General features: G+C 38.8%; 1 protein-coding gene across 19 annotated transcripts in view; it reads right to left on the bottom strand.

Annotated features, from left to right (window-relative positions):
• The window catches only part of dgkza (diacylglycerol kinase, zeta a), a 116,076-nt gene that overhangs the window by 36,189 nt on the left and 56,263 nt on the right, over positions 1 to 23,624 (bottom strand). For 4 of the 19 annotated variants that reach the window (XM_057346966.1, XM_057346957.1, XM_057346990.1 and 1 more), the window contains 14 exons: positions 5,134 to 5,242; positions 4,947 to 5,042; positions 3,915 to 3,992; positions 3,760 to 3,831; positions 2,899 to 2,955; positions 2,368 to 2,463; positions 2,102 to 2,170; positions 1,896 to 1,967; positions 1,685 to 1,801; positions 1,434 to 1,505; positions 1,104 to 1,202; positions 924 to 1,006; positions 779 to 839; positions 33 to 146 (listed from right to left, as the gene is read on the bottom strand). In XM_057346966.1, the coding sequence (XP_057202949.1) occupies positions 33 to 146; positions 779 to 839; positions 924 to 1,006; positions 1,104 to 1,202; positions 1,434 to 1,505; positions 1,685 to 1,801; positions 1,896 to 1,967; positions 2,102 to 2,170; positions 2,368 to 2,463; positions 2,899 to 2,955; positions 3,760 to 3,831; positions 3,915 to 3,992; positions 4,947 to 5,042; positions 5,134 to 5,242 (1,195 nt within the window). Of the gene's footprint in view, positions 1 to 32; positions 147 to 778; positions 840 to 923; positions 1,007 to 1,103; positions 1,203 to 1,433; positions 1,506 to 1,684; positions 1,802 to 1,895; positions 1,968 to 2,101; positions 2,171 to 2,367; positions 2,464 to 2,898; positions 2,956 to 3,759; positions 3,832 to 3,914; positions 3,993 to 4,946; positions 5,043 to 5,133; positions 5,243 to 6,044; positions 6,910 to 20,785; positions 20,925 to 23,624 lie in introns of those variants that run through there. The other 15 variants (XM_057346862.1, XM_057346875.1, XM_057346869.1 and 12 more) reach the window with 11 other exon arrangements.

Here is a 23,624-nt window from a genome sequence, read left to right as displayed (position 1 = left end):
TCTCTCCTTATAGACAGACAAGTTTCACTCACCCCACCCCAGTTTAGCGTTCTAGCGAGGTCATTTCCTGTGCCCAGAGGGAGCACTGCAACTGCAGGCGAAGGGTTAAGCTGGAGCTGATCAAGAGTGGACAAGATCCAGCCCACCTAAAACAAAGCATCATTTAACATGAGTGTATGAGAGAAAGAGAGACACGCACAAACTATCTTCAAATCCATAAATTCACATCATGCACATACTGTACTGAGCAAACCTAATAAATAAATCCTAATCTAATACCTAAACGGGTTAGTTTTACTGTTTACATCTTGTTTTGTAAAATCATAAAAACCCAGAGAAAGTGGGACAAGTGTTTTTCTCAGAAAAGTGTTGCTGCTCAGCGGGGTGGAGGAAGACTGATGAGACGGGTGGATTTAAACTCCTTATTTTTGTTGAGCTCAAGGCAATTCAGTTATTCCTGTACTTCTCTCTCATGGATCAAAGTCACGGTGTGAAATATGACTGCGTTCGGCTCCGCACTTTAAGGCTCTTAATTACTCACGCAAACGGATTATAGAGATGTGACAGCATGGGTTAAATCAGGACACACATATCAGCGGTACATGTCAGAAACTCCTCAAACACGTGACTCATCCGATTCAAAAACATGACCTATGACTCAGGGGAATGTTCTCTTGCTCTGCTTATAAGCTGTGCAGTTCTGCCCCCTGCTGGAGAGGTTAATAATTCCTATGTAGTTTGCTCATCTAACATGTACATAATGTGATCAGAGGCTTACTGTGCCATCTCCACCACAGGCCAGGATTCGCAAGTTGTGAACTTTGCGATACATCTCCAACCTGAAAAAAAAAAAACACGTGACAAACATGCAAACACGATTAACATGTGTTTTATTGTTCTTCTGTGGCATTTCAGGTACTTACCCCTCCTGAGGACCCCCCTGACTGAGATCAAAGACCTGCCGAGGATTCAGATACCACATAAAGGACTGAATGATTTTAGCTCCCTGGGAAAAAGATCAAGAGAGAGAGTTGAAATACTATAACTACTAGTAACAATAGTAATAAAGTCAACAATAACAATAATAATAGCACCAACAAGACCTGGTTTCCTCCACTCTTTGGGTTTACAAACACCAGCAGTGGCTTCATGAGTTGAGAGGGAATAGGTCTCACTATGAAGGGCTTCCATCGAGCCTCCTGCTAAGAGAAAGAGATGTAAAGTGCAAAAGTGTGGTATTTATTACAGCATCTTCCCAGGTAAACAAAGGTCGCTGTCATGCGATTTATGCATGTGTTTAAGTATTCCAGCACATCCGAATGAGTTCTTCCCTACTTTCACTGAGAGGTGTGTAAGTCACAATTCTACGCGAAGCTGCTTTAAAACATGTATTATGAATAAATGTACAGTAATTGAATTGCTTGGAATCATACCTCCACTCCCTTCTTGCTTGATTTGCGCTTGAAAGATGTCCGTTTCTTCTTTTTGCTTGATTTTAGTGATGACTAAAATTGACAAACAGCAAAAGAACATCACAAAACCAAACCCCTACATTTTCAGTTCTCATTCTGCAAGTTTATCTAATGCAGTTTCAAGCTTTCCCTTAAAAAATGAAGGTGGCGAACCTTACCGGCCACTCTACAAAGCTAACAAAACACTGAAAAACAAACCATGCACAGATTACCTGAGGTCTGCGAACCCGTATGATCCAGGTAGGAGGTACTATAGCGGCGGCATGTGCTCCTAATGAACACGGCTCTTCTATCTGCTGCAGCATGAAGCATGTCACCTTATTATGATACTGCACGCAGACAGAGAGACAGACGAGTGACACACACACATACATTTACATTCTCCACAATACTAAAACAATATATGCAAGCTGAGAAACATACTGCTTGTTTGCACCAGGAGCAGCTAATGGCTACAATCTCTTTACTGTGAAAGGCAAACTTCTGCTGAAACCCCTGCAGACAGAAATCAAAGAACATGTCTGAAAACTATATAACTCAGTCACTAACGTACAATGTAATATAACCTATGATATACCTGCGATAATGAACTATCACAAAACACCTCCAGTAAAGATCTGTTTACCCACCTTTCCACACTGTTTGCATTTGCCCTCCTGTCTTCTCCGATGGACCCAATGGTGTCGCACTACTGCAGGCTGCCATAAAAACACGACACAAGATTTCATCAAAAACGTTTTCAACAAGCAAGTTTTAGAGGAGTTTCTACGCCAAGAACTGATTGGGTTTGGGTTTAGGTTAGCATGTTCTCTAAAATAAAGTGTACTGTAGGTATTCTCAGTTAGGGGACATAGAGTAAATATGTGGGTGTGATGTACAGGTATGCGTGTGATACCTGTGTAAGAGAGGTGCATGCACTGTATTTAGCTGCAGCACCTCTCATTCGCTCCAGAGCACGGTGACCTTTGAAAGCTCTACGGCGCCAGGTGAACTAACCCACCAAGGCATGATGGGATACAGGAGGAGTGAGTGCACACAGAGGAGCAGGGTATGGAGAACAGGAGTGACAGGGTGGATTATAGCAGGGAAAGCAAGAGAAAGGATTTGGGAAAGGAAAACAGAAGATGTAGATGTGAAAGAAAGAAAGAATTCATGAGGTACAAACATTTCCAAATTTAAACAGCAAACAGCATCAGCCCCTACAGAAAGAGTGAATGATCTGTACGTTGAACGTATATACATAACATAAATGAAGCTTTGAATCTGAAAAATGAAACAAAAAAATCAGAGCATTGCTGTTGGCCGTTTATTGAGCTCTGGATGGTTTAACATAAATAAGATTAGGAAAAAAGGTTGACTGGGAGAGATTAAGAAATTAAATGAAGAAAGGAAAGAACAGAGAGAGAGCGAGAAAGAGAGAACTCACTTCTCGAATGTTTCGTGATCCTGACTCCCTGAAAGATGGTTTACATCTGAAGTTTATCTGAAACACAAACACAATGCAACATCATCAACAATACTATTTAACATTGTCCCTGAGCTTTGACAGCTCATTATAAAAATGAGGATTGTTTTCCAGAAAACATATTTGATCAGATTAGAAGATTTCCCACATAGCCCATTATTTCCACATGTAGAAAGAAGACATTTTTCAATTTTAAAAATGCAATATGACGACAGGACTGTATTAAAGTACGGAAAATCATGAACAAACCAAAACCACCTGCCTACTGTTTTTCTTCGTGTAGTGCTTCTATGAGTTTGTTAGCCTGGTTAGTGTTAAGTATGATTAAAACCATCCCTGATCAAATATCATGTCACCACAATCAGCCCCACACACCGGATCCATCCAGATCCAAAGTCCATCCAGATTCAATTTCTATCACATACCTGTGCTATATGGAATATGTGCCTTTAAATAAAAAAAATCCACCCAGATGTAACAAAGTTGGACTTAAACAATTGCCCGATCAAAGTGATCCACGAACTGCTGAAAGAAAGAGTATGTCTGGCAAGAAAACCTTTCTGTGTTCTATCATTTCAAACGTAACACCTCACGCTTTTACCTTCAAACCGATTATAAATCTCGACATGAAAGAGAGACAAAAGACGTCACATTCAAAGGCTAAAGCGGCTCCAGATGTAATCAGGGTCTGGTACTTCTCTGCATACGCTTATGAAGCATGCAACGAAGGTTTATCAAGCCAGACAGCCATCAATCTTTGCTAAGATCAGAAAGTGTGAGTGATCCATTAGCCCAGCCGAAAAAACCTAGAGGGTTTCTCACTCTGAATGATGGGTCTTTGAGGGGCACCTCATCAAGCCCCTCCCCTTGAGGCGGAGCATTCCAGTCCAATAACTGAAGGGAGGAACATGTATGGTTTGTGATGCACTGTCAGATCATGCCTCTACCTTAGTGTTGCCATCGGAAACAGGACTCACCTTCTCCAGCTGTTCAATGCAGATGGAGTGAACGACAATCTTGCAAGCAGCACATTTTTTCCGAGCAACAGACTTTTGCTGTAACAAGAAAAATAGGACAGGGGAGGTAGAAAAAGAGAGAACATCTGAATCAGATTGAGGTCACAGGTGATAAAATAACTATAACAAAATAAAAATGATATGATGCACATCATTAACAGCCCTCCAGGGGTCAGCATTACACCTTGATGAAAAGGTAGTTGAAGAATTGTTTTAATCCATATGAAAATATGATTATAAATTCTTTCCATCCATTCCTGTCCTCTCTCTTTCAATCACTCCCTTAAGTTTAACCCATTTTGTTCTTTATGAACACTTTTTCAAAAAAAAATATCCGACAATATCCGATTTTCACCACACGGTTATCATGGCCAAGAGCATTCGCGGTGACGATATTATCACAATATCTTTTTAAATGCCTTTTTTATAAAATAATGTACCAAAATACAAGGTACATTTGACTCATTTTTATTTGTGATTTCTCTTTTTTTGGACGATGATTTACAATAAAAATACATGTAGGGATGTGGAGTATGGGTGCTATCTTTACGGTATTATCATATGTGTAGAATTAACACAATATCAATAACTGTGGTTTTTTCATATCACATCTCTACGTGCAAATATAAAACTGGTTTAGCATTGTTTTTCAATGCCAGAAAAGCTTAGAAAGGCTACAAGGGCAAACAGAACATTGACATCTGCCCAGAACGTTGATTTATGAATAATATTCAAGAGCTTGTATCAATTAGGCAACGTGACTGTCTGGTCGATAGAGATTACCTAGCAACATAAGCATGAGCTTATTATTATTCATGAGCTTAGTCTTCACAACTCGTCCATCTTCAGCCACTTTCACTCTAATCCTTCTGGCGCCACTTGTCTCTCATTCCATCTCTCTCTTTCTGCATATTTATCTTTTCAGTAGCACCTTTGCCATGCTTTTATAAAGAGGAGCTTATACTGGCATCCTACATTTAAACACACACTCACCAGTGATTTGGCGTAACAGTGCTGTTCTCCGACGTAACAGAAGTCTCCAGAGACGTTAGTCTCGAACCAGATGTGCTCTCCGTACAGAGACGATTCCTGCTCTCACACAAACACAGAGTATCTAACTATATGTAAAACAGACTTCTTTAATTGTCCTTATGGATTTATTATAAGGTTTGTTACTCACACTCCAGTCCACTGTACTGCGTATTTCTCTCTCTGTATCCCCTTTGGGTAGGACTGAAGCACTGGGCTGGGATGAGAGGTGCTGTAGGCCTGACTTGGCGATGGCTTTCCTATAAACAAACGAAATAAAGACATGTCCCATAAAACAAGCAAAAAACAATCATAAACTGTATGCCAATGCAGGGGCCTGAAATATGCATTACACAAACACACTTCAGTAAATGTGTCGCAAACAATATACTAAAATGATCGATATTATAGGTGTGCATCACAAGTGCATCTATAAAGAACGTGTACCTAAAATAGGGAGACATACATGACATTTTTCGGGACACGCCCTGCCCAGGATTTCGGCTGGGTCTTCCTGAGGTCGTATTTGTTGACCTCATAGCATACGAGCATCACTGAGGTTGTCTCATTGCAGTTGAAAACTTTGTTGTTTCATTCTTACCTTGAAATGTAACGTTTGCTTTCCTGAAATAATAAACGTCGATGACGTATGCAATCGACAAATGTGACCTCAGGAGGATGCAGCCGAAATCCTGGGCAGGATGTGTCCAGGAAAAATGGCACGTATAGTCACCCTAACCTAAAAAAACGTGTCCCTAAAAAATGATAGAATAAGACTGGGATTGACATCTCGTATCAAGAATAAAGTCACACAAAGGCACAGCCAAGCAAGTGTGAAACACAAAGTACTTGAAGTAGAAAACTTCAATCTCACAACATTTCTCAACACATACACACGCACGCACACGCACGCACACGCACACACACACACACACAAATGCACAAACAGCATTATTGTGCACAACATTTCCAAACAGCTTTCACTAAAAAGTTGACTTACATCTCCATCCCACACACACACAGACATACTGTACATATAGCTGTAGTTAGGGCTCTACATACGAGAGGAACCCACTCCATGTGTCAGTCTGAGGGTTGTAGTAAGTTCCCTGCAGTGTATGTGAAAGCGTGAAATCTGGCCAGAAAGTGGACGTCTTCCTGTACAGTGCAACTGATCCTCGAGCTGTAGCAGAATTTCGCCTGCCTGTCCACAATCCGCCTGCCTGGCTGGTCCTACGGTAACGCCCGTACACCCCATAAAAAGCCGGGCTTCGATAAACTGCCTCAGCCGGCAACAGGTGAGAGGAGTTTCGCCGCAGGCAACGTGGTGCACGGATAAGAGGCCGGGGCTGAATGCTTTCCCCTGTCACCAAACCCTGAGCCAACCACGTCCGACACTTTTCAGACTCTGCCTCTAAGTCCACCCCCTCCTGCTCTTGTTCCTCCTGACTGCAGTCGCTATCAGAGAAATATTCTTCTACGCTCTTATCGTCCGTTTCATGATCTTGACTTTTATCGCTCATCTGCACCACACTGGCAAGGAGCAGAGACGGCCCCAGAAGCTGGGCATGAATACTGCGGTGTTTGGCAGCCTGTCTTCGTCGGATAGAAAACCGAGGGGTCAGACAAGCTGTCGCACCACTGGATCTTCTCCTGGCATAATGCCCTCTTCTGTGCTGCAAGGCCTCTGCCTGCACGTCGCTGATCTGGAGCTGAGCGCTGGACCTGCGCCTCTGAGCTAGGCCAGCTGAGGGGAGGCCCACACTGGAGCAACGGCGTGCCTTACTCGCAGGAATTGACACGCTGGAACGCCTGCGTCTGCTCGGATCACGGGCTTTCCGCCGGAAACGCAGACCGAAAAATGTATCCATTGGATTTAGGGAGGAAAGATGCTATACGGCCCAACTGAAGTCTTGCCCAGAGGATGCTGTGGGTGCAAGAGGGAGTCAGTCAGAGCACACTTGAACAAATAGGGTGTCTGTAAAAATGAAGTGCTGTTCCTTTGACCTCTTTTCAGACGGAAATAAAACACGACTCCAATCAACTCTGTTTGTCTTTAATCATCTCTTTTCACCTTTAATCAACTCTATTCTCCTCACCTGTGTGACATTTTTAGCAGCGTAATGTCCTTGGAACACAAACAATCATCTGCATTGTCATCGAAATCTTCTCAGCAGTATCTCAGTGAATCATAAACCAGCAAACAAAACTTCTTTATTCAACGACGCATCAAACTAGGTGATACATGATCGCAACCAGTTCAGGAGAATAATGAGACCGTGATCTACCTGACTGCACTCAGGTAACGTTACCTGAAGAAAATTTGTCTGACAGGCGGCAGTAATTATAAAAGTCACAGAGAGACACACTTATCAACAGAGCCCTTAAACCTCGATCAACAAACTCAGCACACTCAAGCCGACCTCTTTTCATCTCTGCAATAAGAGACTACTCAGGAGTTGTTTACTGAATAATGTGATCCTCAAAATCATTAAAGCAAAGACATGATGATAGAATTAGGTTACATGCTACAAAGAATATGTTTATATAGATTAATCATGACCTCATCTCAGCAGTGTATGTGGTTATTTGACATTAAAACTACAAAACACTTTGAGTGGTTTCTAAACACCCCACTCTCTCTAGGGTAGATCAAACTCATGCACTTTGCCTGCTTTCAACACACACTGATTCAGCAGTGATAAGCACAAATAACAGTTGACAACACAAATACAAATGCGAAATGTGTGTCCAGTATGCACAACAGTTCTTCACTATCATTCATTGTTTGTCCTGCAAATGCACCTTCCTTTATTATACAAAAAAATTGTTATGCTTAAAAACATCACATATGTAAAATACCCATCACACTGTATGAGTTCATTGTGAATGACACTTAACCAGATATTCCTTTCAGCAGATAGATAGATGAAAAGATCAGCACATAACATGCACAGAATCCTCCAATAAACCACTTACAAGACATTTTAAAGAGAGAGAATAATTAGAAGTTTCTTATGCAACACATCAGTTTGACATGGGTGACATAACCAGCGTTTTGTGCAGTATTTCTTCATTCGAAAACTAATACACTACATAATTACATACAAATGAGGCAAACAGGAATTGAAATGTGAGGCAACTCCCACCTCCATTTCTCTAAACTTTAAAACACTATTAAACTTAAGTAACAATTTCTGAGTTGATTATGTTTTAAATAACAACTTCATGTTTCATAAGTCATGTGGGCTTTTAGGTCTGTTATCAGATTCCCACACTGCTAAAGGTCCCTACTGAGTAACTGAATGTCATAAATACACAATGTGAGTGACAAGTTGTTCTGTAATCCAAATAAACAAGAGCAGAAAAATTCAATCTTTAAAAATGTATTTTCCATAAACAGAATCCTTAAAATTGCTTTGGTATGTGGATGCAATTAAGCAAGCCTGTGTTAGGTGCAAGTTCCAGAAACTGAATAAATCCAATAAACTTCTATAAAGAGGAAAGTGATGAAAAATAACCCAAATTGTTGGACATATTTATATTATTTTAATAAGTTACTTTCTCAAATAGTGACTTAATTCGTAAATCCCTATATATTATTTGTTCACTCGATAGCAGGTGCATCGCAACAAATCCACAATTATCCACAAATAAAACCCTGACATTGCCCCAGTCCACGTTTTTAATTTTAAAATGTAAAAATGACAATTTTTGTTTTAACTGCAAACGTCATATTTCACCTTTAAATTGTCTGAATTTTGACGCTTAGCTTTTAACATGTGGGAAGTTAAAATGTACTTTTTTTATATTTGCCATATTGATTATCGTAAAGATGACAGTAGTTTGTTTTCGTTACACATTTAGTCCTTGTTGTCGAGAATCAGCAGATAGATGCACCTGTTTACTTGCAAGTTTACTTACTACAGACTCCTATTAACAATTGATTACAATTTGTGGACAATAGCAACAACTATTTGATACAAAAATACGAATACACCAAATACAAAAAGGACATACAGTACTTGTACATGAAAGTAAGCATTCGGCAAAAGTAATACCAATACAAGACATTTTTGTCTTATGCTGAGAACGTAATGCATGTTGCTTGCTTATATTTAAGAAAACTTGTCTAAACTTTTCCAGATATCTCAAATATGTGCGTCACTGGTAAATAAAGACCCTGATACTGAGTTGATCTTCTGTCCCCTTTTCAATATCTACTCTTCTGCACTCCATCAGAATACCAGAGGGAAAAAGAGAGAAAAGGGAAGGCACACTGAAATGACTCCTGCACCTTTGAACAGAGAGACGTGTCCACCTGCCTTAAGAGCAGTCAGTCTGTGGGCTGAAATCAGCAGAGAGAAAGAGAGGGCGAGAGAGGACAGCAAGTAAGTTTAGATGATTCATGCATGGTGAGGTTTTTATACCTACTGGTCACTGGAAACTTGACTCATTAAACTAAAGAACAAGGGAGGAATCGAAATAGGCCACGCTGAGAGGAGAGTGAGTCCAATGGTACATATATTTTTAGCTCAGGGTCAAACACACACACACACACACACACACGCACGCACGCACACACACTCACACACAAGGTGCATGTATTCAGACTCTGGCACAAATCTCTTCAATCGTAAGAATGGGGGACACATAATACTAGGGATGCACGATAAATTATTGTCCATATCGGTATCGGCCGATAAATGGTCATTTTGAGTGTTATCGTATCGGCAGATAATAAAATTTAGGCCGATAAATTATGAATCATTTTCTCTGGTTAAACCACTTCAACTGCACAACTCACAGTTAAAACCCAGTACAATACTGTCGTTCTGTCATGATCAGTCACTAACTTATAAGCAAAAACATTGTTAATGTAGGTACAGTATGTAGATATTTATGAATGTGTAAATTATAGGAACAAAAGCATATTTTTTTTAAGCCGATTGCTGTCTGAATGCTTTCTGTCTTGACACATGTTAGACATGTGGCTATTAAAAACATTTTTTACTGGGTTGCTCTGGAAGAACATCTATAATTTGTTTATTAAACAAACATACCAGAAAAGTTTAAAAGTTAAAGAATCTTTAATTACTGTAAAGTAGGCTTGGTATGTGATTTTCTGGGAAAAGGAGAACTAATGGTTACCTTGTTTTCTGCAGTGAATGTTTTCAAATAAAAGCAGCTGTCCACTTTTTGCCTTTTGTTTCAGTCTCAGATGATGTAATATTAATATTTAGATACTGTATATCGGCCGATATATCGATTATCGGCTTCCAGTGTTAAATAATTATCGGTTATCGGCCAAAATTTACATTTACATAATACATCTGCCTTACATTACTTTCGAGGTACAGTATACACTTTCACTATTAGACAAGTTTCATTCATCAGCTTTCCAGTCTGTAATCAAGTATTTCCACTCAGTTAATAGTGCTGTCACTTGTTTAAACATAACTTGTGATCTAGAGAACAGCAATCAGGAGTGTTATGATTAGGTGTAGGTGTAGTCATAACTACTCCATCTGGCATCTTTCTCCATTGACAGCCAATAAAGTAGATGTGTATTCTGAGCATACATATTTCATGTTTTAATACTAATACAGTTTAGTCAATGATAATGGTTTTGATGTCTTACCATTAAAATGATGCTTCATTCATACGATGACAAGTAAAAAATGAACCACTCTCTACTGAGCAAAAGAAATAATATGTTGGTGGGTCTTAATAAAAGATTACATCTGTGGGGCCTGTAATGAAAATGTTTGGGTCTAAAATATACATTTTTCATTTTAAGAATAATTTGGCAAAGGTTTTTTGGCAACTGAAGCATTGTAAATGTATATAAAATGTAAAACAAAGAAACAATATATATAGGGTAAGGGAAGTGTAAAACGTGTAATAATTATGGTAAATGGTAAATATATTTTGGCATTTAAAAAAATGTCGCCTCAATGTAGGAACATTTTTCTGGAACTCCCAACTTTTTCCACAATGACTCCTTAAAAAACTTCAAAAGATGACTAAATAACGATTTCATTTGCCGATTTAAATTTTTAAAAATGCCAAAATGGTTAGTTTTGGGGAATACAAAATATCACTATTCACTACCTCTATAAAAAGGATGAAAGTCAATGGAAGGCCCTCGCAATGACAGTTATACTGTAAAAACATTTGTATGTGTGAGTAGTTACAGTAATTAAATTTCTTATTAGAGCGTGAGACAGCAGCAGAGGGGATGCTGTGTGGGTGGGTTTGTGCTGTGTGATAAATTGCTGTGGTCACGCAGTTAAAGGTTAAGGCTGCTCAAAGATGCTACTTTAAATAGAAACCTCACATTTAACACTTCTTCAGCAAAAAACTTAACACATAAACATTTACCCTGTATATAGACATACTGTAAATGCAGACTTCTGCTCAATGTTGTACATTTGACATATTTAAACAAATGTTTCATTTCATTTGGACAACCAAATTCAATACATTAAAAAGTAAACGCAAGATGCACAACAAGCTCAAACCTCCAATACTTGCATTACACTTCATTTTTAAGTTTAACATTTCTACTGTATCTTTTTAAACAGAAAAAAATAATGAGACCAATGTATTTAGAATGTTTTAAAACTGTTTACATTGTCCATTTATATCCATCCTGCATGACTTTGCATATGGACATTTAAAAAACTTAACAGGATACAGATGAGCCTCCCATTATTATGCTTGTAGATATTAGAATCTGAAGTGTGTTAAGACAGGAATGAAAGCTAATCTCACTTCAACACGTCCATGAAAATAAATACAGTAACACCAAAATAGTACACTAGGGTAAACAGCACAGAGCATTACATAGGAAAAATAACACAAACACTGCACACACACAGATCAGTCGTATGAAGCTGTGCTAGTGTCTAAGCGTGATGTTGATTTGCATATGCTGGTTTTAAAGGGCAGTATTGTTTATCTGCTGAGAAGAGCTTTGTGAGAGACGCAAAGACCACCTCTTGTTTGCATGATGGGTTTGTGTGCTGTAAATGACAAACTGCAATTCGACGACAGCTCGGTTTGAATCCGTTTTAAAATTCTCAATATACCACCTATGTACTGTGGCACTATAGGAGCAGTACTTTGCAGAATACATTTCTGTGAAAACAGTCTACCTCTGTCTCTCTCCCACAGACATTCATGCATATAGAACATTCCTTTCTGGTTAAGGAATTATCAACAGTTTTGAAACATTGAAATGTTCTGTACAAAGAAATACATCATGTCTGGTTTCCAGAAAAACAAGTTGGCACAATTTATCTTAGATGCAAAGTTTGAGACATAATTTCAGTACTAGACCATGGGCATTTTTAGACCGTTTTGGGGTAGTTTGGGATATAAAGTAAAAGCAATGGCTCTGCCATTATTAAATTGTAAAATTTAAGACAGTTTTATCCCTTCATTTACAGAGATACAGTGTTTAAAGAACACCTAAAAAGTGCTTAAAGTGCTGCTGGCCCTTTGCCAAATACTAAACAAATCCTAAGATTTGATTTAATTTACAATATTTAAAAACTATACATTTTGGACCTATAAGGCAACTAAATTCTAATCTTACAGCCCTGTTCATTACATTTTGTGCTTTGCTTTTTAACAGAGAGTGATGTGTCCAGACCTCACCAATAATTTTTCTTTCTATGTGTATACTTTAAAAAAGAAAGCGAAGTAATGCCCAATTTTATTTTACTGTCCTCTTTATTGATTAGATCAGGGCATGTAGAGGGACATTATCTCTGTGATTCATCCTGTTCCCTTGCATTTGCATAACTTTGCGTGACACATTGCCACAACTGTAAATGTCACAAAAGCAGTATTTCAAGTACTTAAACAAAAAAATATATATCCAGATAAAAGATATGGTAATAAATATATAAACTAAAAATATACAAACAAATATTGGTAAAACAGTAGATGAATATATCGCTGCTGTCCTTCTGAAACATTGTATCTCTATACAGTATATTGTGATCTTTATTTTTTTGCCATAAATCATTGTCACCCTTTATGTTTGTCACTGGGTTTTACAAATAGCTAACCAATTAAAAGTATTAAAAAGTGCTTATCAACTTTGACAACACAGTATTTCATTATTTAAAAAGTACAGTGTTTATCCATTTCCTGAAAAACAGCAAATTTGGACAGCCGAGTTTTTGGGAAGCACAGCGATGAAATTATGTTGCAGTAGCTCAGTCGGTAGAGCATTGTGTTAGCAACACAAAGGTGACAGGTTTGAATGACAAAGAATACACATACTGATAAAACACCTTGAATGCATTGCAAGTTGCTTTCAATAAAAGTGTCTGCCAGATCCATAAATGTATAACTTGCATCAGAAAAACAGCTGAAATACTGAGATTTGTAGGACCATCAAGATCCTCATTCAAAACACATTCATGTGTATACTCAACACTTCCATTACAACACCTATACGTTTTCATCGGCAAATTGAATCGATTAATAGGCATGAATGCCTGCAGTGTAACAAGATATTATAACACACAGTGATTCTCAAAGTCAATGTATTAATATCTTGTGATTTAAGTTCCACCATTTATGTGTGACTATCTGTCGAGATTCTGAACTCTCAGTGTGCGGATGAACTATCTGGCCTGCCTACCATTAGGGATTTGGTGTGCGTGATCATGAGCAGAGCCACTTGGCCTGTGGCCCAGACCATGGGAAAGAGGAAGTACTGCCTGTGGTCAGTGGTCTTCACCTCATACACACAAACAAAACAAAGGCCTAACACTTTGTGTCCATAATGACCATTCTTCAGAAGTGTGTTGTCCTGATCCTGCTTTGCCTAGTCCATAGTTTCCAAACATAGCAGTATTTATTTAACACACATAGGGAGGGAGAGGGGTCAGAGTGCAGGAACAACCTGGATAACACATTTGTGGAATGATCTTTAAGAATCGGCTAAAAAAAAACACATCTCTTCCGTCAACACCTGATCGATTAGTTCTGACTTCTTTTTCTTTTCTACTCTTTCCTTAAAAAAAATCCTTTGCTTTGTACCTGTACTGTGGTACGCTATACAAGACCAGTTTTTACTGCACTTACGCAGGGTTTTTCCTGACTCAAAATGAGGCGGAGGTGGTGCCATCCTGATCTTGTACACACACGTAGGCCTACCGTACCTTTAAGTGGATTAACCAAAGTGACTTTGACATTAAAAGTTCTAATAAAATTAGATGAAAATTACAATTATTAAGTTATATAAAACACTACTTTTATTCAACCAAAAAGATTTTTTTTAATCAAATAGTTTTTATATCATTTTCAACTAACTTTTCAGCCCATAATAGCCAACTGAATTAACCAGTCTTACTAAATGAGCAAAGCTCATTCACATCTTGCATTCTCTGTGGTTCACTTTAAATGATTCAAGGATCTCTTATATTGGTTAGTGACTGAAAAGTTCAATAGTTTAAATGAATCAATTCAAATGAGTCATTCGTGTGCGAGTCGTTCTGAACGCAATGTGCGTTCATACTGGCGAACTCGCTGCATACAGTATACGCTGATTCAACGATCCAACTGCACAGCTAAAGACATTACAATGATGTATGTCATGTTAATTTAAGAAATTTCAAGAAATGAAACGTACTTGGATGCAAAACAAACAGCCGTGAAACACAGCTAGCACTTGTTCTGCAACTCTGTGCTGATAACTCATAACTGTGGCGTAATGCTGCAACCGCAGTTACAAATGACAGTCTGTTAAATGCTCGCAGCATTTCTTGTGAAGACACCCGACATAATTTTGGCAAGAGTCTGAGGCGGCACGACATTTGACGGAGGCGGCCGCCTCCAATTTCTCTATGCAGGAAAAACCTGCACTTACGCTTTTTGTTGTCCTTATGTTGTTCCAATCGCTTCTATTGTTTACCTCATTTGTAAGTCACTTTGGATAAAAGCCTCTGCTAAATGACTAAATGTAAATGAGTTCCTATATGACTCTCAGTACACACGGAAAGTGTGCACAGTATTTTATATGCGAGTCGGTTAGCGATGTAGTGTTGGCATAAACGGGTGCTTGTAACTTTTTGAAGCATAAGAGACTGAAACTGAAACACAGAAACAGAGGTTTATCAGGTGTAGTCCATTCGACTTATGCATTATAACAAGTTCTAAAGCTTATTATAGCTTTGCGTATGAAATATCTCTAGGCTTTAAAAAAAGACAAAGAGGTTTCAAATAACATGATGCTGAGTAAATGAGAACATAATTTTCATTTTAGATTAACTCTTAAATGTCAACATGATGTGCCGATCTGCTTTTCCATCGAAAACCTGACCTAGACCCTGTTTTGGCTTATCATAACCAGCAAGCCACAGTTCACCACAGACATCAGGAAGAGAAACAGTTGAAGAGAGAGGGAGAGAGGGACAGAGTCATTTCTTCTTGTGTAAATATTTACATGAGAGCACAGAGGCAGTTATAGCATATAACATGCCTCTGTGTTTCACATTCACACACAGCGTGAAACAGATCAACTATGCTAATAGCTGTGCTAATGTTGCATTATTTGTAAAGTGACGGTCATAACTTGTTATACACACAAAAACCTTAGATGATATGACACCTAAAGAAAAGGCCTTGGTTAAAGGACAACATAAAGTGAAGATGATTGATGGACACACACCACAGACACATGCAAGGATAAAGTAAAGCCAGTAACAAGAGCCTAACACTAATGAATAGTGCTGTAGTACTCGAGTCCGGTCTCGGGACGTTTTTTTATGGTCTCGGACTTGTCTTAGACTCGTTGGTATTTGAACTCGGACTTGTCTCGGACTTGGTCGTTGGTCTTGCAAATGTTATAGTCGGTCTCGTCCGAGTCCAGCGATATATGTTTTATTTTCTCCTTCAAAACAAAACATTGATAGAGCAATATTCTTGTGATCCGAAAACTAGTGATCCGAAAACTGTTGCCGACTCTCGACTCTAGAACGAGAGCTGTGCGTGCTCATAAATGGTTCAAGTCTGCGGGACTGTCATGCACGCCAGAAAGTGAATAACTGAATTAATTTGTGGATAATATTAAGTGTTTACGGGAGACGCTAAACGGGAACGATTCAGCTGAACTGGTTCGACCGGTTCACTAAAAAGAAAGAACCAGTTCGAATGAACGATTCGTCCACGGCGCGAACCAGCATCAATCATTCATCAGGCACGATGTCAGCGAGCAGCGGCAGAATACAGATTGGTTTTACAAACCATAATAAATGTATCGACAGTGCGCTTAAAAGGAAACTTTTTGCACCAAAACTTTCCCCGAAACATGTGGGACAACATCCAATTTCGTAAGACACCTGCAAAGGCATCACAAAGAGAGGTAAGTTAATGCCATGTTTCAGAGTTAGCATTGCATTTGAGTATTTTAGAAAGTTTGGAAAGTAGGGCTTAAAGATAAGATTGATCGTATTTTTATTGTCATTGTAATGAACATGTTATTTAAGGATGGGCACCGACGTGCTTATAAACGAGCCGTGGAGCCTCTGCTCTTTCTAGCGGCTCCTGTATGGAACACGCACGTGCACACGCACGTGCACACGCACGGGCAGGCGCACACACACGCACGCGTGAACAAGTGTTCATTGCTGCACAACCTTGCTGTTAGGAGGGCTGATAAAAAAGTTCCTTAAAAAGTAATAAACAGTTACACTTCGGCTTTGTGACTTTAGTGCTATACCTATATAGTAAAAATAAAATGACCTTATTTTATCTGCTTTTTGATCATTACAAACAATAATGAAAATGATTATCTTAGAATAGAAGATATGCTGTCTCTTGCATATCACATAACTCCTCAATAGTTAAGTATGTGGTCTTGTAGTCATGATTTTTTTCTGTCTCTGTCTTGACTGTCTCAATTGGACTCGGTCTTGACTTGGACTCGAACCTCTCTGGACTTGGACTTGACTTGGACTCGAACCTCTTTGGACTCGGACTTGACTCGGTCTCGACTAGTCCTGGTCTTGGACTCGACAATGGTGGACTTGACTACAGCCCTACTAATGAAACTAACACTTTTTTCTTTTTTTTAATGGTTGTTGGTTTTTAGCTGTGGTAGGTTTCAAACAATCGCTCATCTATAGCAAACAGTTTTTTTGGTGCATGGACTGTATTCTTTTTGTTGCGAGCTTTTAAAACATGTGAAGCACTGACCTTGCCTCTGTCTCCACATCACAGTTCACATCTGTGAAGTGTAAACAGTATAATAATAACCCCACGTGCGGGCTTAAGGCCTGCTGTGTCCCTGTTGAAATCCCTTTGTGATTTCTGGTGTAACTACCTTCATTGAAATTCAATTTCTGAGTGGATGAGTCAGATGTGACCTCTTCTGTTACCTTGACAGTTGCCATCACTGCAGGGCACAACTGAATGTGAGCAAATACGACCCGAGTCTTCTCTTCGTGACACTTTGTGACAGCATATCAGGAAAGGTGAGGAATAAAAAATCGTTTTCTAAGCACATACGTCCTTGGCCTTTCACCCCCTGCCTGTTTTATTGTAGCATTTCAGTGAGTTTCTGTAAGAGGGACGTTTTGAAGTGTTAGAGATGTGAAGGTACAAGTAAAGCTGGTTTCGTATTTAAAATGTGTCATATGCCAAGTTAACCCAAAGTGTTTATAGCACAGATACTAGCTCATTCTGCAGTGCACACACAGCTTTTAGGCACACTTACAGTCCACACAGTAGTTTCGAACAACCTACAGTTTCACCTTCAGCTCTGACAAAGCCAGTCAGTGTTCAAATAAAGTCAGTGTGCGAAGAGATTCTGCATAACAGTAAGTGTAAAGCAATCACTCAGCGATTTATAATTGATCTTTTTTATAATAACATACTGTAACAGTGTAGACAACTGAACAATGCAAAATCAATACGCACCCAACAGCCACTCCATTACGTATTATAGCCACTTTACTAAATTATGAGTGAATAAATTGTTAACAACTTGTCAGTCATTCCTTACAGAGTTTACTGTAGTCTGCCATACTGTACACATACTACAAAATACAAATGATTATAATAAACACTACAAAAGAAACTAAAATCGCACTGAATTCACTTCCTTTACTTCTGCCAAAACCGAGCACAGGTGGCATGTCTTTCATATTTTGTGTTATTGTACACTCAGCAGGCAGCAGCAGCCGAATGTTGCTGTCATATTATTTGTCTCATTCCTAACACAGTGCGTGCTTCTGATTCGCTCTCATTTCTTCCCATGTTCTCACTCCGTGGTGCATTAATTTAGTGTGCTCTCATTTCCTAGACTTCATTAGGAGAACTTTCCACCGGTGAATGCCCAGCTCTGTGTACTGACGGTTGTGCCTAAAACGGACTTTAAGAATGCCTAGAAACCCTCATAATGCACAGCATATGCATACAGAAATATTTTAAATGTAACATGTATTGCTATTAATAATAATAAAAAATGTTACAAAACATATTTTTTGCAAAGTTAGTTAGCCTAACTACATGTTGCCAAGTAGGTCAGCAAATTGGTGCTTTAATATAGAATATGCGGTCATGGTCACATAAACAGTAGAATATGCAGTAATGTATCAACATGTTACAAAGGCATAAAGTTGTAATCAAAATGTCTACTTTAGACAAGTCCTATCCATTTTTTCAGAAAATATTCTAGACTGCATTGAAAAGCAAGTGTACTATATAAAAATATCTGATGTTTTCTCTGTCAGCATGGTTGAAATCATTGGGTCTCATTCACTAATAATTGCGTAGATTTTTCGCACATTTGAACTTCTCACGAACTAATTCACAACACGCGAGTACGCACATGAATTTGTTCTTAACTTTGTCCTAATTTTTATGAATTTTTTAGTATTCTAAATGAGCGGCCATGTGCACGAGTTAGTCATTTGCATAAAACACACCCAGTCCATCTCCATATCAGGGCTTTCCGCCTAACCTTTCTTTTACCACCAGTCGTCACTTAAGTCAAATGCTGTGTCTGAAAGCACTCCATCGTTCACTCCTTCACTATTCCCTATATAGCGAATGACACTTGAGTCCACTATATGGGGAAGAAGTGAATGAAAACGAGTGAATGAAAATGAGACGTATATAGCCTGCGTCTCACAGTACTGTCGCAGGCGTTCGTCATAAACACAGCGATTAGTTTATATTACACCTGTGTGGCTTTGTGGATTGTTTTATAAAATACTCAAATTTATTTTCATTTTGTTTGTCACGTTTATTGTATTAGTTTAAAATAAAGAGAACAAAACAACCATCACATTTATTTGCAGGCATGCTTATTTATCACGTTTAATACAATTATTTTACATATTTAAAATAAAACCCCACTGTTTATCTCATTCATTTAATCTGCATATTTTTTTAAAGTATCAAATAACTGTCTATATAGTCATATATAAGAATATATGTGTGTATAATCATACATTCGTGGCATTAACGGTCAGTTAATGAAAATGCGATGCGGTCAAAAATGCGAGGCGCAGCAGGCGACAAGAACGTGAGACGACCGGTGTCGTACCGAAATTCGACTCCCCATGAGATTACGACTCCCCTACTTCTGATTGGTTCATTCATTTAGGATGCTGCTTCGTGATCGGTCCCTATCTCTAAATCCCGCCTCCACACCTAATCCTAACCCTAACCTTTGTAGAGGAAAACAGGGGAGTCGTAATCTCACGGGGAGTAGGATTTTGATACACACCAGTGCGCATAAACAGCGCGCAAAACTCTCCCTGCCAACTGAAAACAATTCAAAAGTGGCGCGTCTATCAGCAAAAGAAGCGTTCTATCTGATCAGGCCCTAACGCAGCTTTTCTTACTCTTTCACTGTATATGATGAAATCATTTAAAAATTAAATATACATCTAAGCGTAATTATATATATTATTTATTAAAGTATTTAACTATTATCCTAAGATGAAACATACATTTTTACATTTTGTCTTAAGAGAGAGAGAGAGAGAGAGAGAGGGGGAAAGAGAGACAGAGAGAGAGACTGGTTAATTTTGTGTACGTGTGCTATCTTTTTTCTTTTATTTAGAATAAATTTTAGTCCGAAAGTTTTAGTGAATCATGATTTGTTCATGAAAACGTTTTTGCGCAGGTTTCACGCACAGATTTCTGCGTATGCATGCTTAGTGAAAGAGACCCACTGTCTTTCTGTCTCACACAAACACACTCAGTCAGTGGCCCATAAACACCGCAGCTTAATCATTTGCTTGCCTCTATTAAACCAAGGTGTGCTGTTAACACAAAAACACAAGCACACGTGTACTGACAGTGCTCTACTTTAAGAGTTCCACTGTCAGTGCAAGGAAGAGAGTTTTGTTAATAACAGCAGCCTGCAAATTCATCACTTCTCTTTCAAACACATCTGATACGGATTCCAGCACTGGCTTCATAACACTACCCACAACCCTTTTATATACTTAATATAACACAACACAAACCCTACAAAACAGTGCTACACAATGCTGTTAAACTCCTGCAACAGTTGATGACAGAATTAGACAGACAGTAATGTGATTAAAGTCACTGTAACTCACTATAAGCTAAAGTTGTTTTGCCTGTCGGAGCTGAGAAACACCAGACTCATCTAATACAACCTCAGATGTCTCACTCTTACACGCGCGCTGTTAGCTCAAATCAGAGAGTCAGAAGGAAACAGCACTGCACTTTACTGATGTCAAACAACTCACAAGATCAACAACACCTCACAGGAGAGAACAGTCAGATAAACATACAACCTGATGGAGTAAAAATCATCCAGACGTCTTCTCTTTTCCTTCACAGATAACTTTTAGTTGGTGAGAGAGAGAGAGAGAGAGAGAGAAAGAGAGAGAGAGAGAGAGAGAGAGAGAGAGAGAGGGATAAAGACGAGAGAGATGGTTGACTGAGGAAGGGGAAGAGTGAGCATGCAGTGGGAGGGTCAAAAAGAGAGCGGGAGAGAGAGAGAGAGAGATCACAGACTCTACGATTATTTTACTGAAGCATGCTTCCTCTGACGCAGACACCTTGTTTGTATATGATGACTAATTATGTTTAAGATAAGCAATATTATGTGTTCTGTTAATAAAAACATACAGTATAAGTGTAAACATAAATTAATCTACTATTGTATAATTTATATATTATAAAATGTATATTTAAATGAAGTGCTTGTAACATTTTATTAGTTTAGAGTCCATCCTTATCAAACACTATACGGATATATTACAGCATTACGCAGCCATTGAATTTCATCTAAAGTGATAGTGTTCACCCAAAAAAGAAAATTCTGTCATCATTTACTCAACCTCTTGTCATTTCAAATCTGTGTGTCTTTATTTTTTTCGCAGAACACTACAGAAGATATTCTGAAGAATGTTGTTAACCGAACAGCACTGACACCCATTCACTTCTACTGTATGGACACAAAAACAATGCAAGTGAATGGAAGCAAATTAACAACATTCTTCAAAATATCTTCTTTTGTGTTCTGCAGAAAAAAGAAAGTCATACAGGTCTGAAATAACAAGAGGGTGAGTAAAATTATATTTTTGGGTCAACTATCACTGTATTTTTTGCACTGGTTACAAGTTACAACACAAAATGTGATCACAAATATCACATTTTCAAACTGGTTTCAAACAGGTTCTCCAAACACTTGCCTCTTTGCCATTCGTTGGACAAACTAATGTTACTTCAAACCTTACACCACTGGCTGAGTCAATGTTGCTGTGTTGGATTAGTCAAGATGCTCAAACAAATACAGTAATGTTATAAAAATCCCACAGAGCACTTTTTTTCACTTTTCCAGATATTTAACTTATTTTGCAACACATTTAGTAGGCAGTGAAGCTGGAACAATGTCAAACAAATAAAGTACACACACACACACACACACCACCTGTCAGAGTCAAACTGTCAGTTTTAGCAAACTAATATTCTCTGGCATTACCCTTCCAACCACTCCAGGCAAGGTTACTATTTTACACATAAACCTAATCTCCTATGGAGAGGACACCAACCACAAACATCCTCTAGCCAGTTGAATATGTATCCGAGTGTGCACATGGGCATGTGTTTGTGGGAGAAAGGATGTACATGAGAGTGTGTGCTGGTCTCTTAACTCTGATGTGACAGAGATGTGGCAACTGTCACTTTGTTCAGGGTGTGATGCCTCAAGCAGTGTGCGTCTGTGTGTGTGAACGCTCCCCGTGTGGTTGGACCGCAACAGCTTTTTTGTCCTATGATGACTGATAGCTCTATTTCACATGAAGTCATTTACTGCATCTAACACACCGGCACGCAAACATACAAACAACCGCACAGAATTTCTGTTTCTGTTTCCAAAAACACACACAAGTTCCAAAGGCCCACTCAGTGATTCATTTCTCATTAAAGACCTTGACACATACACCAATGAAAACTTTTGACAAAGGTAGATTCATAGGAAAGGTCAAGTCACATTAAAGGGATAGTTGAATGAAAATTCTGTCATCATTTACTCACCCTCAGGTTGTTCCAAACCTGTATAAATTTCTTTGTTTTGCTAAACACAAACGAATTTATTTTGACTAACGCCAGTAAGCAAACTAATCCAGCAATTACTGCCATAGTAGGGAAAATAAATACTATGGGAGTCAATGGGGGATGAGATCTGTTTGGTTACTGACATTCTTTCAAATATCTTCTTTTGTGTTTAGAAGAACAAAGAAATTTAAAGAGGTTTGGAACAATCGATGGTAAGTAATGATGACAGAATTTTCATTTTTGGGTGAACTATCCCTTTAATAGACTTTTTTAAATGCATTTTATTTTACATTAAGCTGTACATACAAGCTGTCCGAGGCCATTCTCTAATTGGTCGGTGCGGCTTATACTAAGTGCAAAAGAAAGCAAGAAGCCGTTTACCAAAAAACAGAATGTGAACACCCGCACACGCTCTCACACACTGTACACTTCCTTCCCCCACACCTGAACCCACACAGACACTTACTCACCCTGCCTATGTCTATATGCATGTGCACATGCACAAACACGGTCTGTTTTATGCAGATGCTTCATCAAAGAGCTGACGGATGATGCATCTGCCTCTGCCTTATAAGGTAAAAGGCGCTGCCCAGAGCCATGCATAGTGGCTGCTAATGTAACGCTACTCAATAAAAAGTGAAAAGTGTTTTGATGATTTTTAAATCAGGTTATGGCAGAGATTAGCATTTCATAAACCAGACAAGGAGATATTTAGAGCTCCAGTGGAGGAGTAGGAAGAAAAGGGGAGAGTGTGAGTCACCACCATGTAAACAGGGAACACAAGCAAAGTCTGTTAGTATATTTAAATGCTGTATGGGAACTGATTGTGCTGTCTTACAAATCACTTACCGTTTCCCATGGCAACTGTCGCCACTGATGTCGGGTGTCAGAGCAAATCATTACCTGACAATCATCATAGCTACCACCTAAGGCCAGCTGTCAGTCAAACCCACTGACAGTCTAATCTCTTTACATGTCATCCAATCAGCCAATCTCCTCCAACTACAGTGAGCAGAATGATTATTGTACTGTAGATATTGGGAAAGGAAGGCATCTGCTGGTCAGCGACTG

This window comes from Triplophysa rosa, linkage group LG1, assembly GCF_024868665.1.
Source record: "Triplophysa rosa linkage group LG1, Trosa_1v2, whole genome shotgun sequence".
In the NCBI taxonomy this organism is placed as follows: domain Eukaryota; kingdom Metazoa; phylum Chordata; class Actinopteri; order Cypriniformes; family Nemacheilidae; genus Triplophysa; species Triplophysa rosa.
The sequence above is the reverse complement of the archived record's forward strand: the minus strand, read 5'-3'. Positions and strand labels throughout refer to the sequence as shown.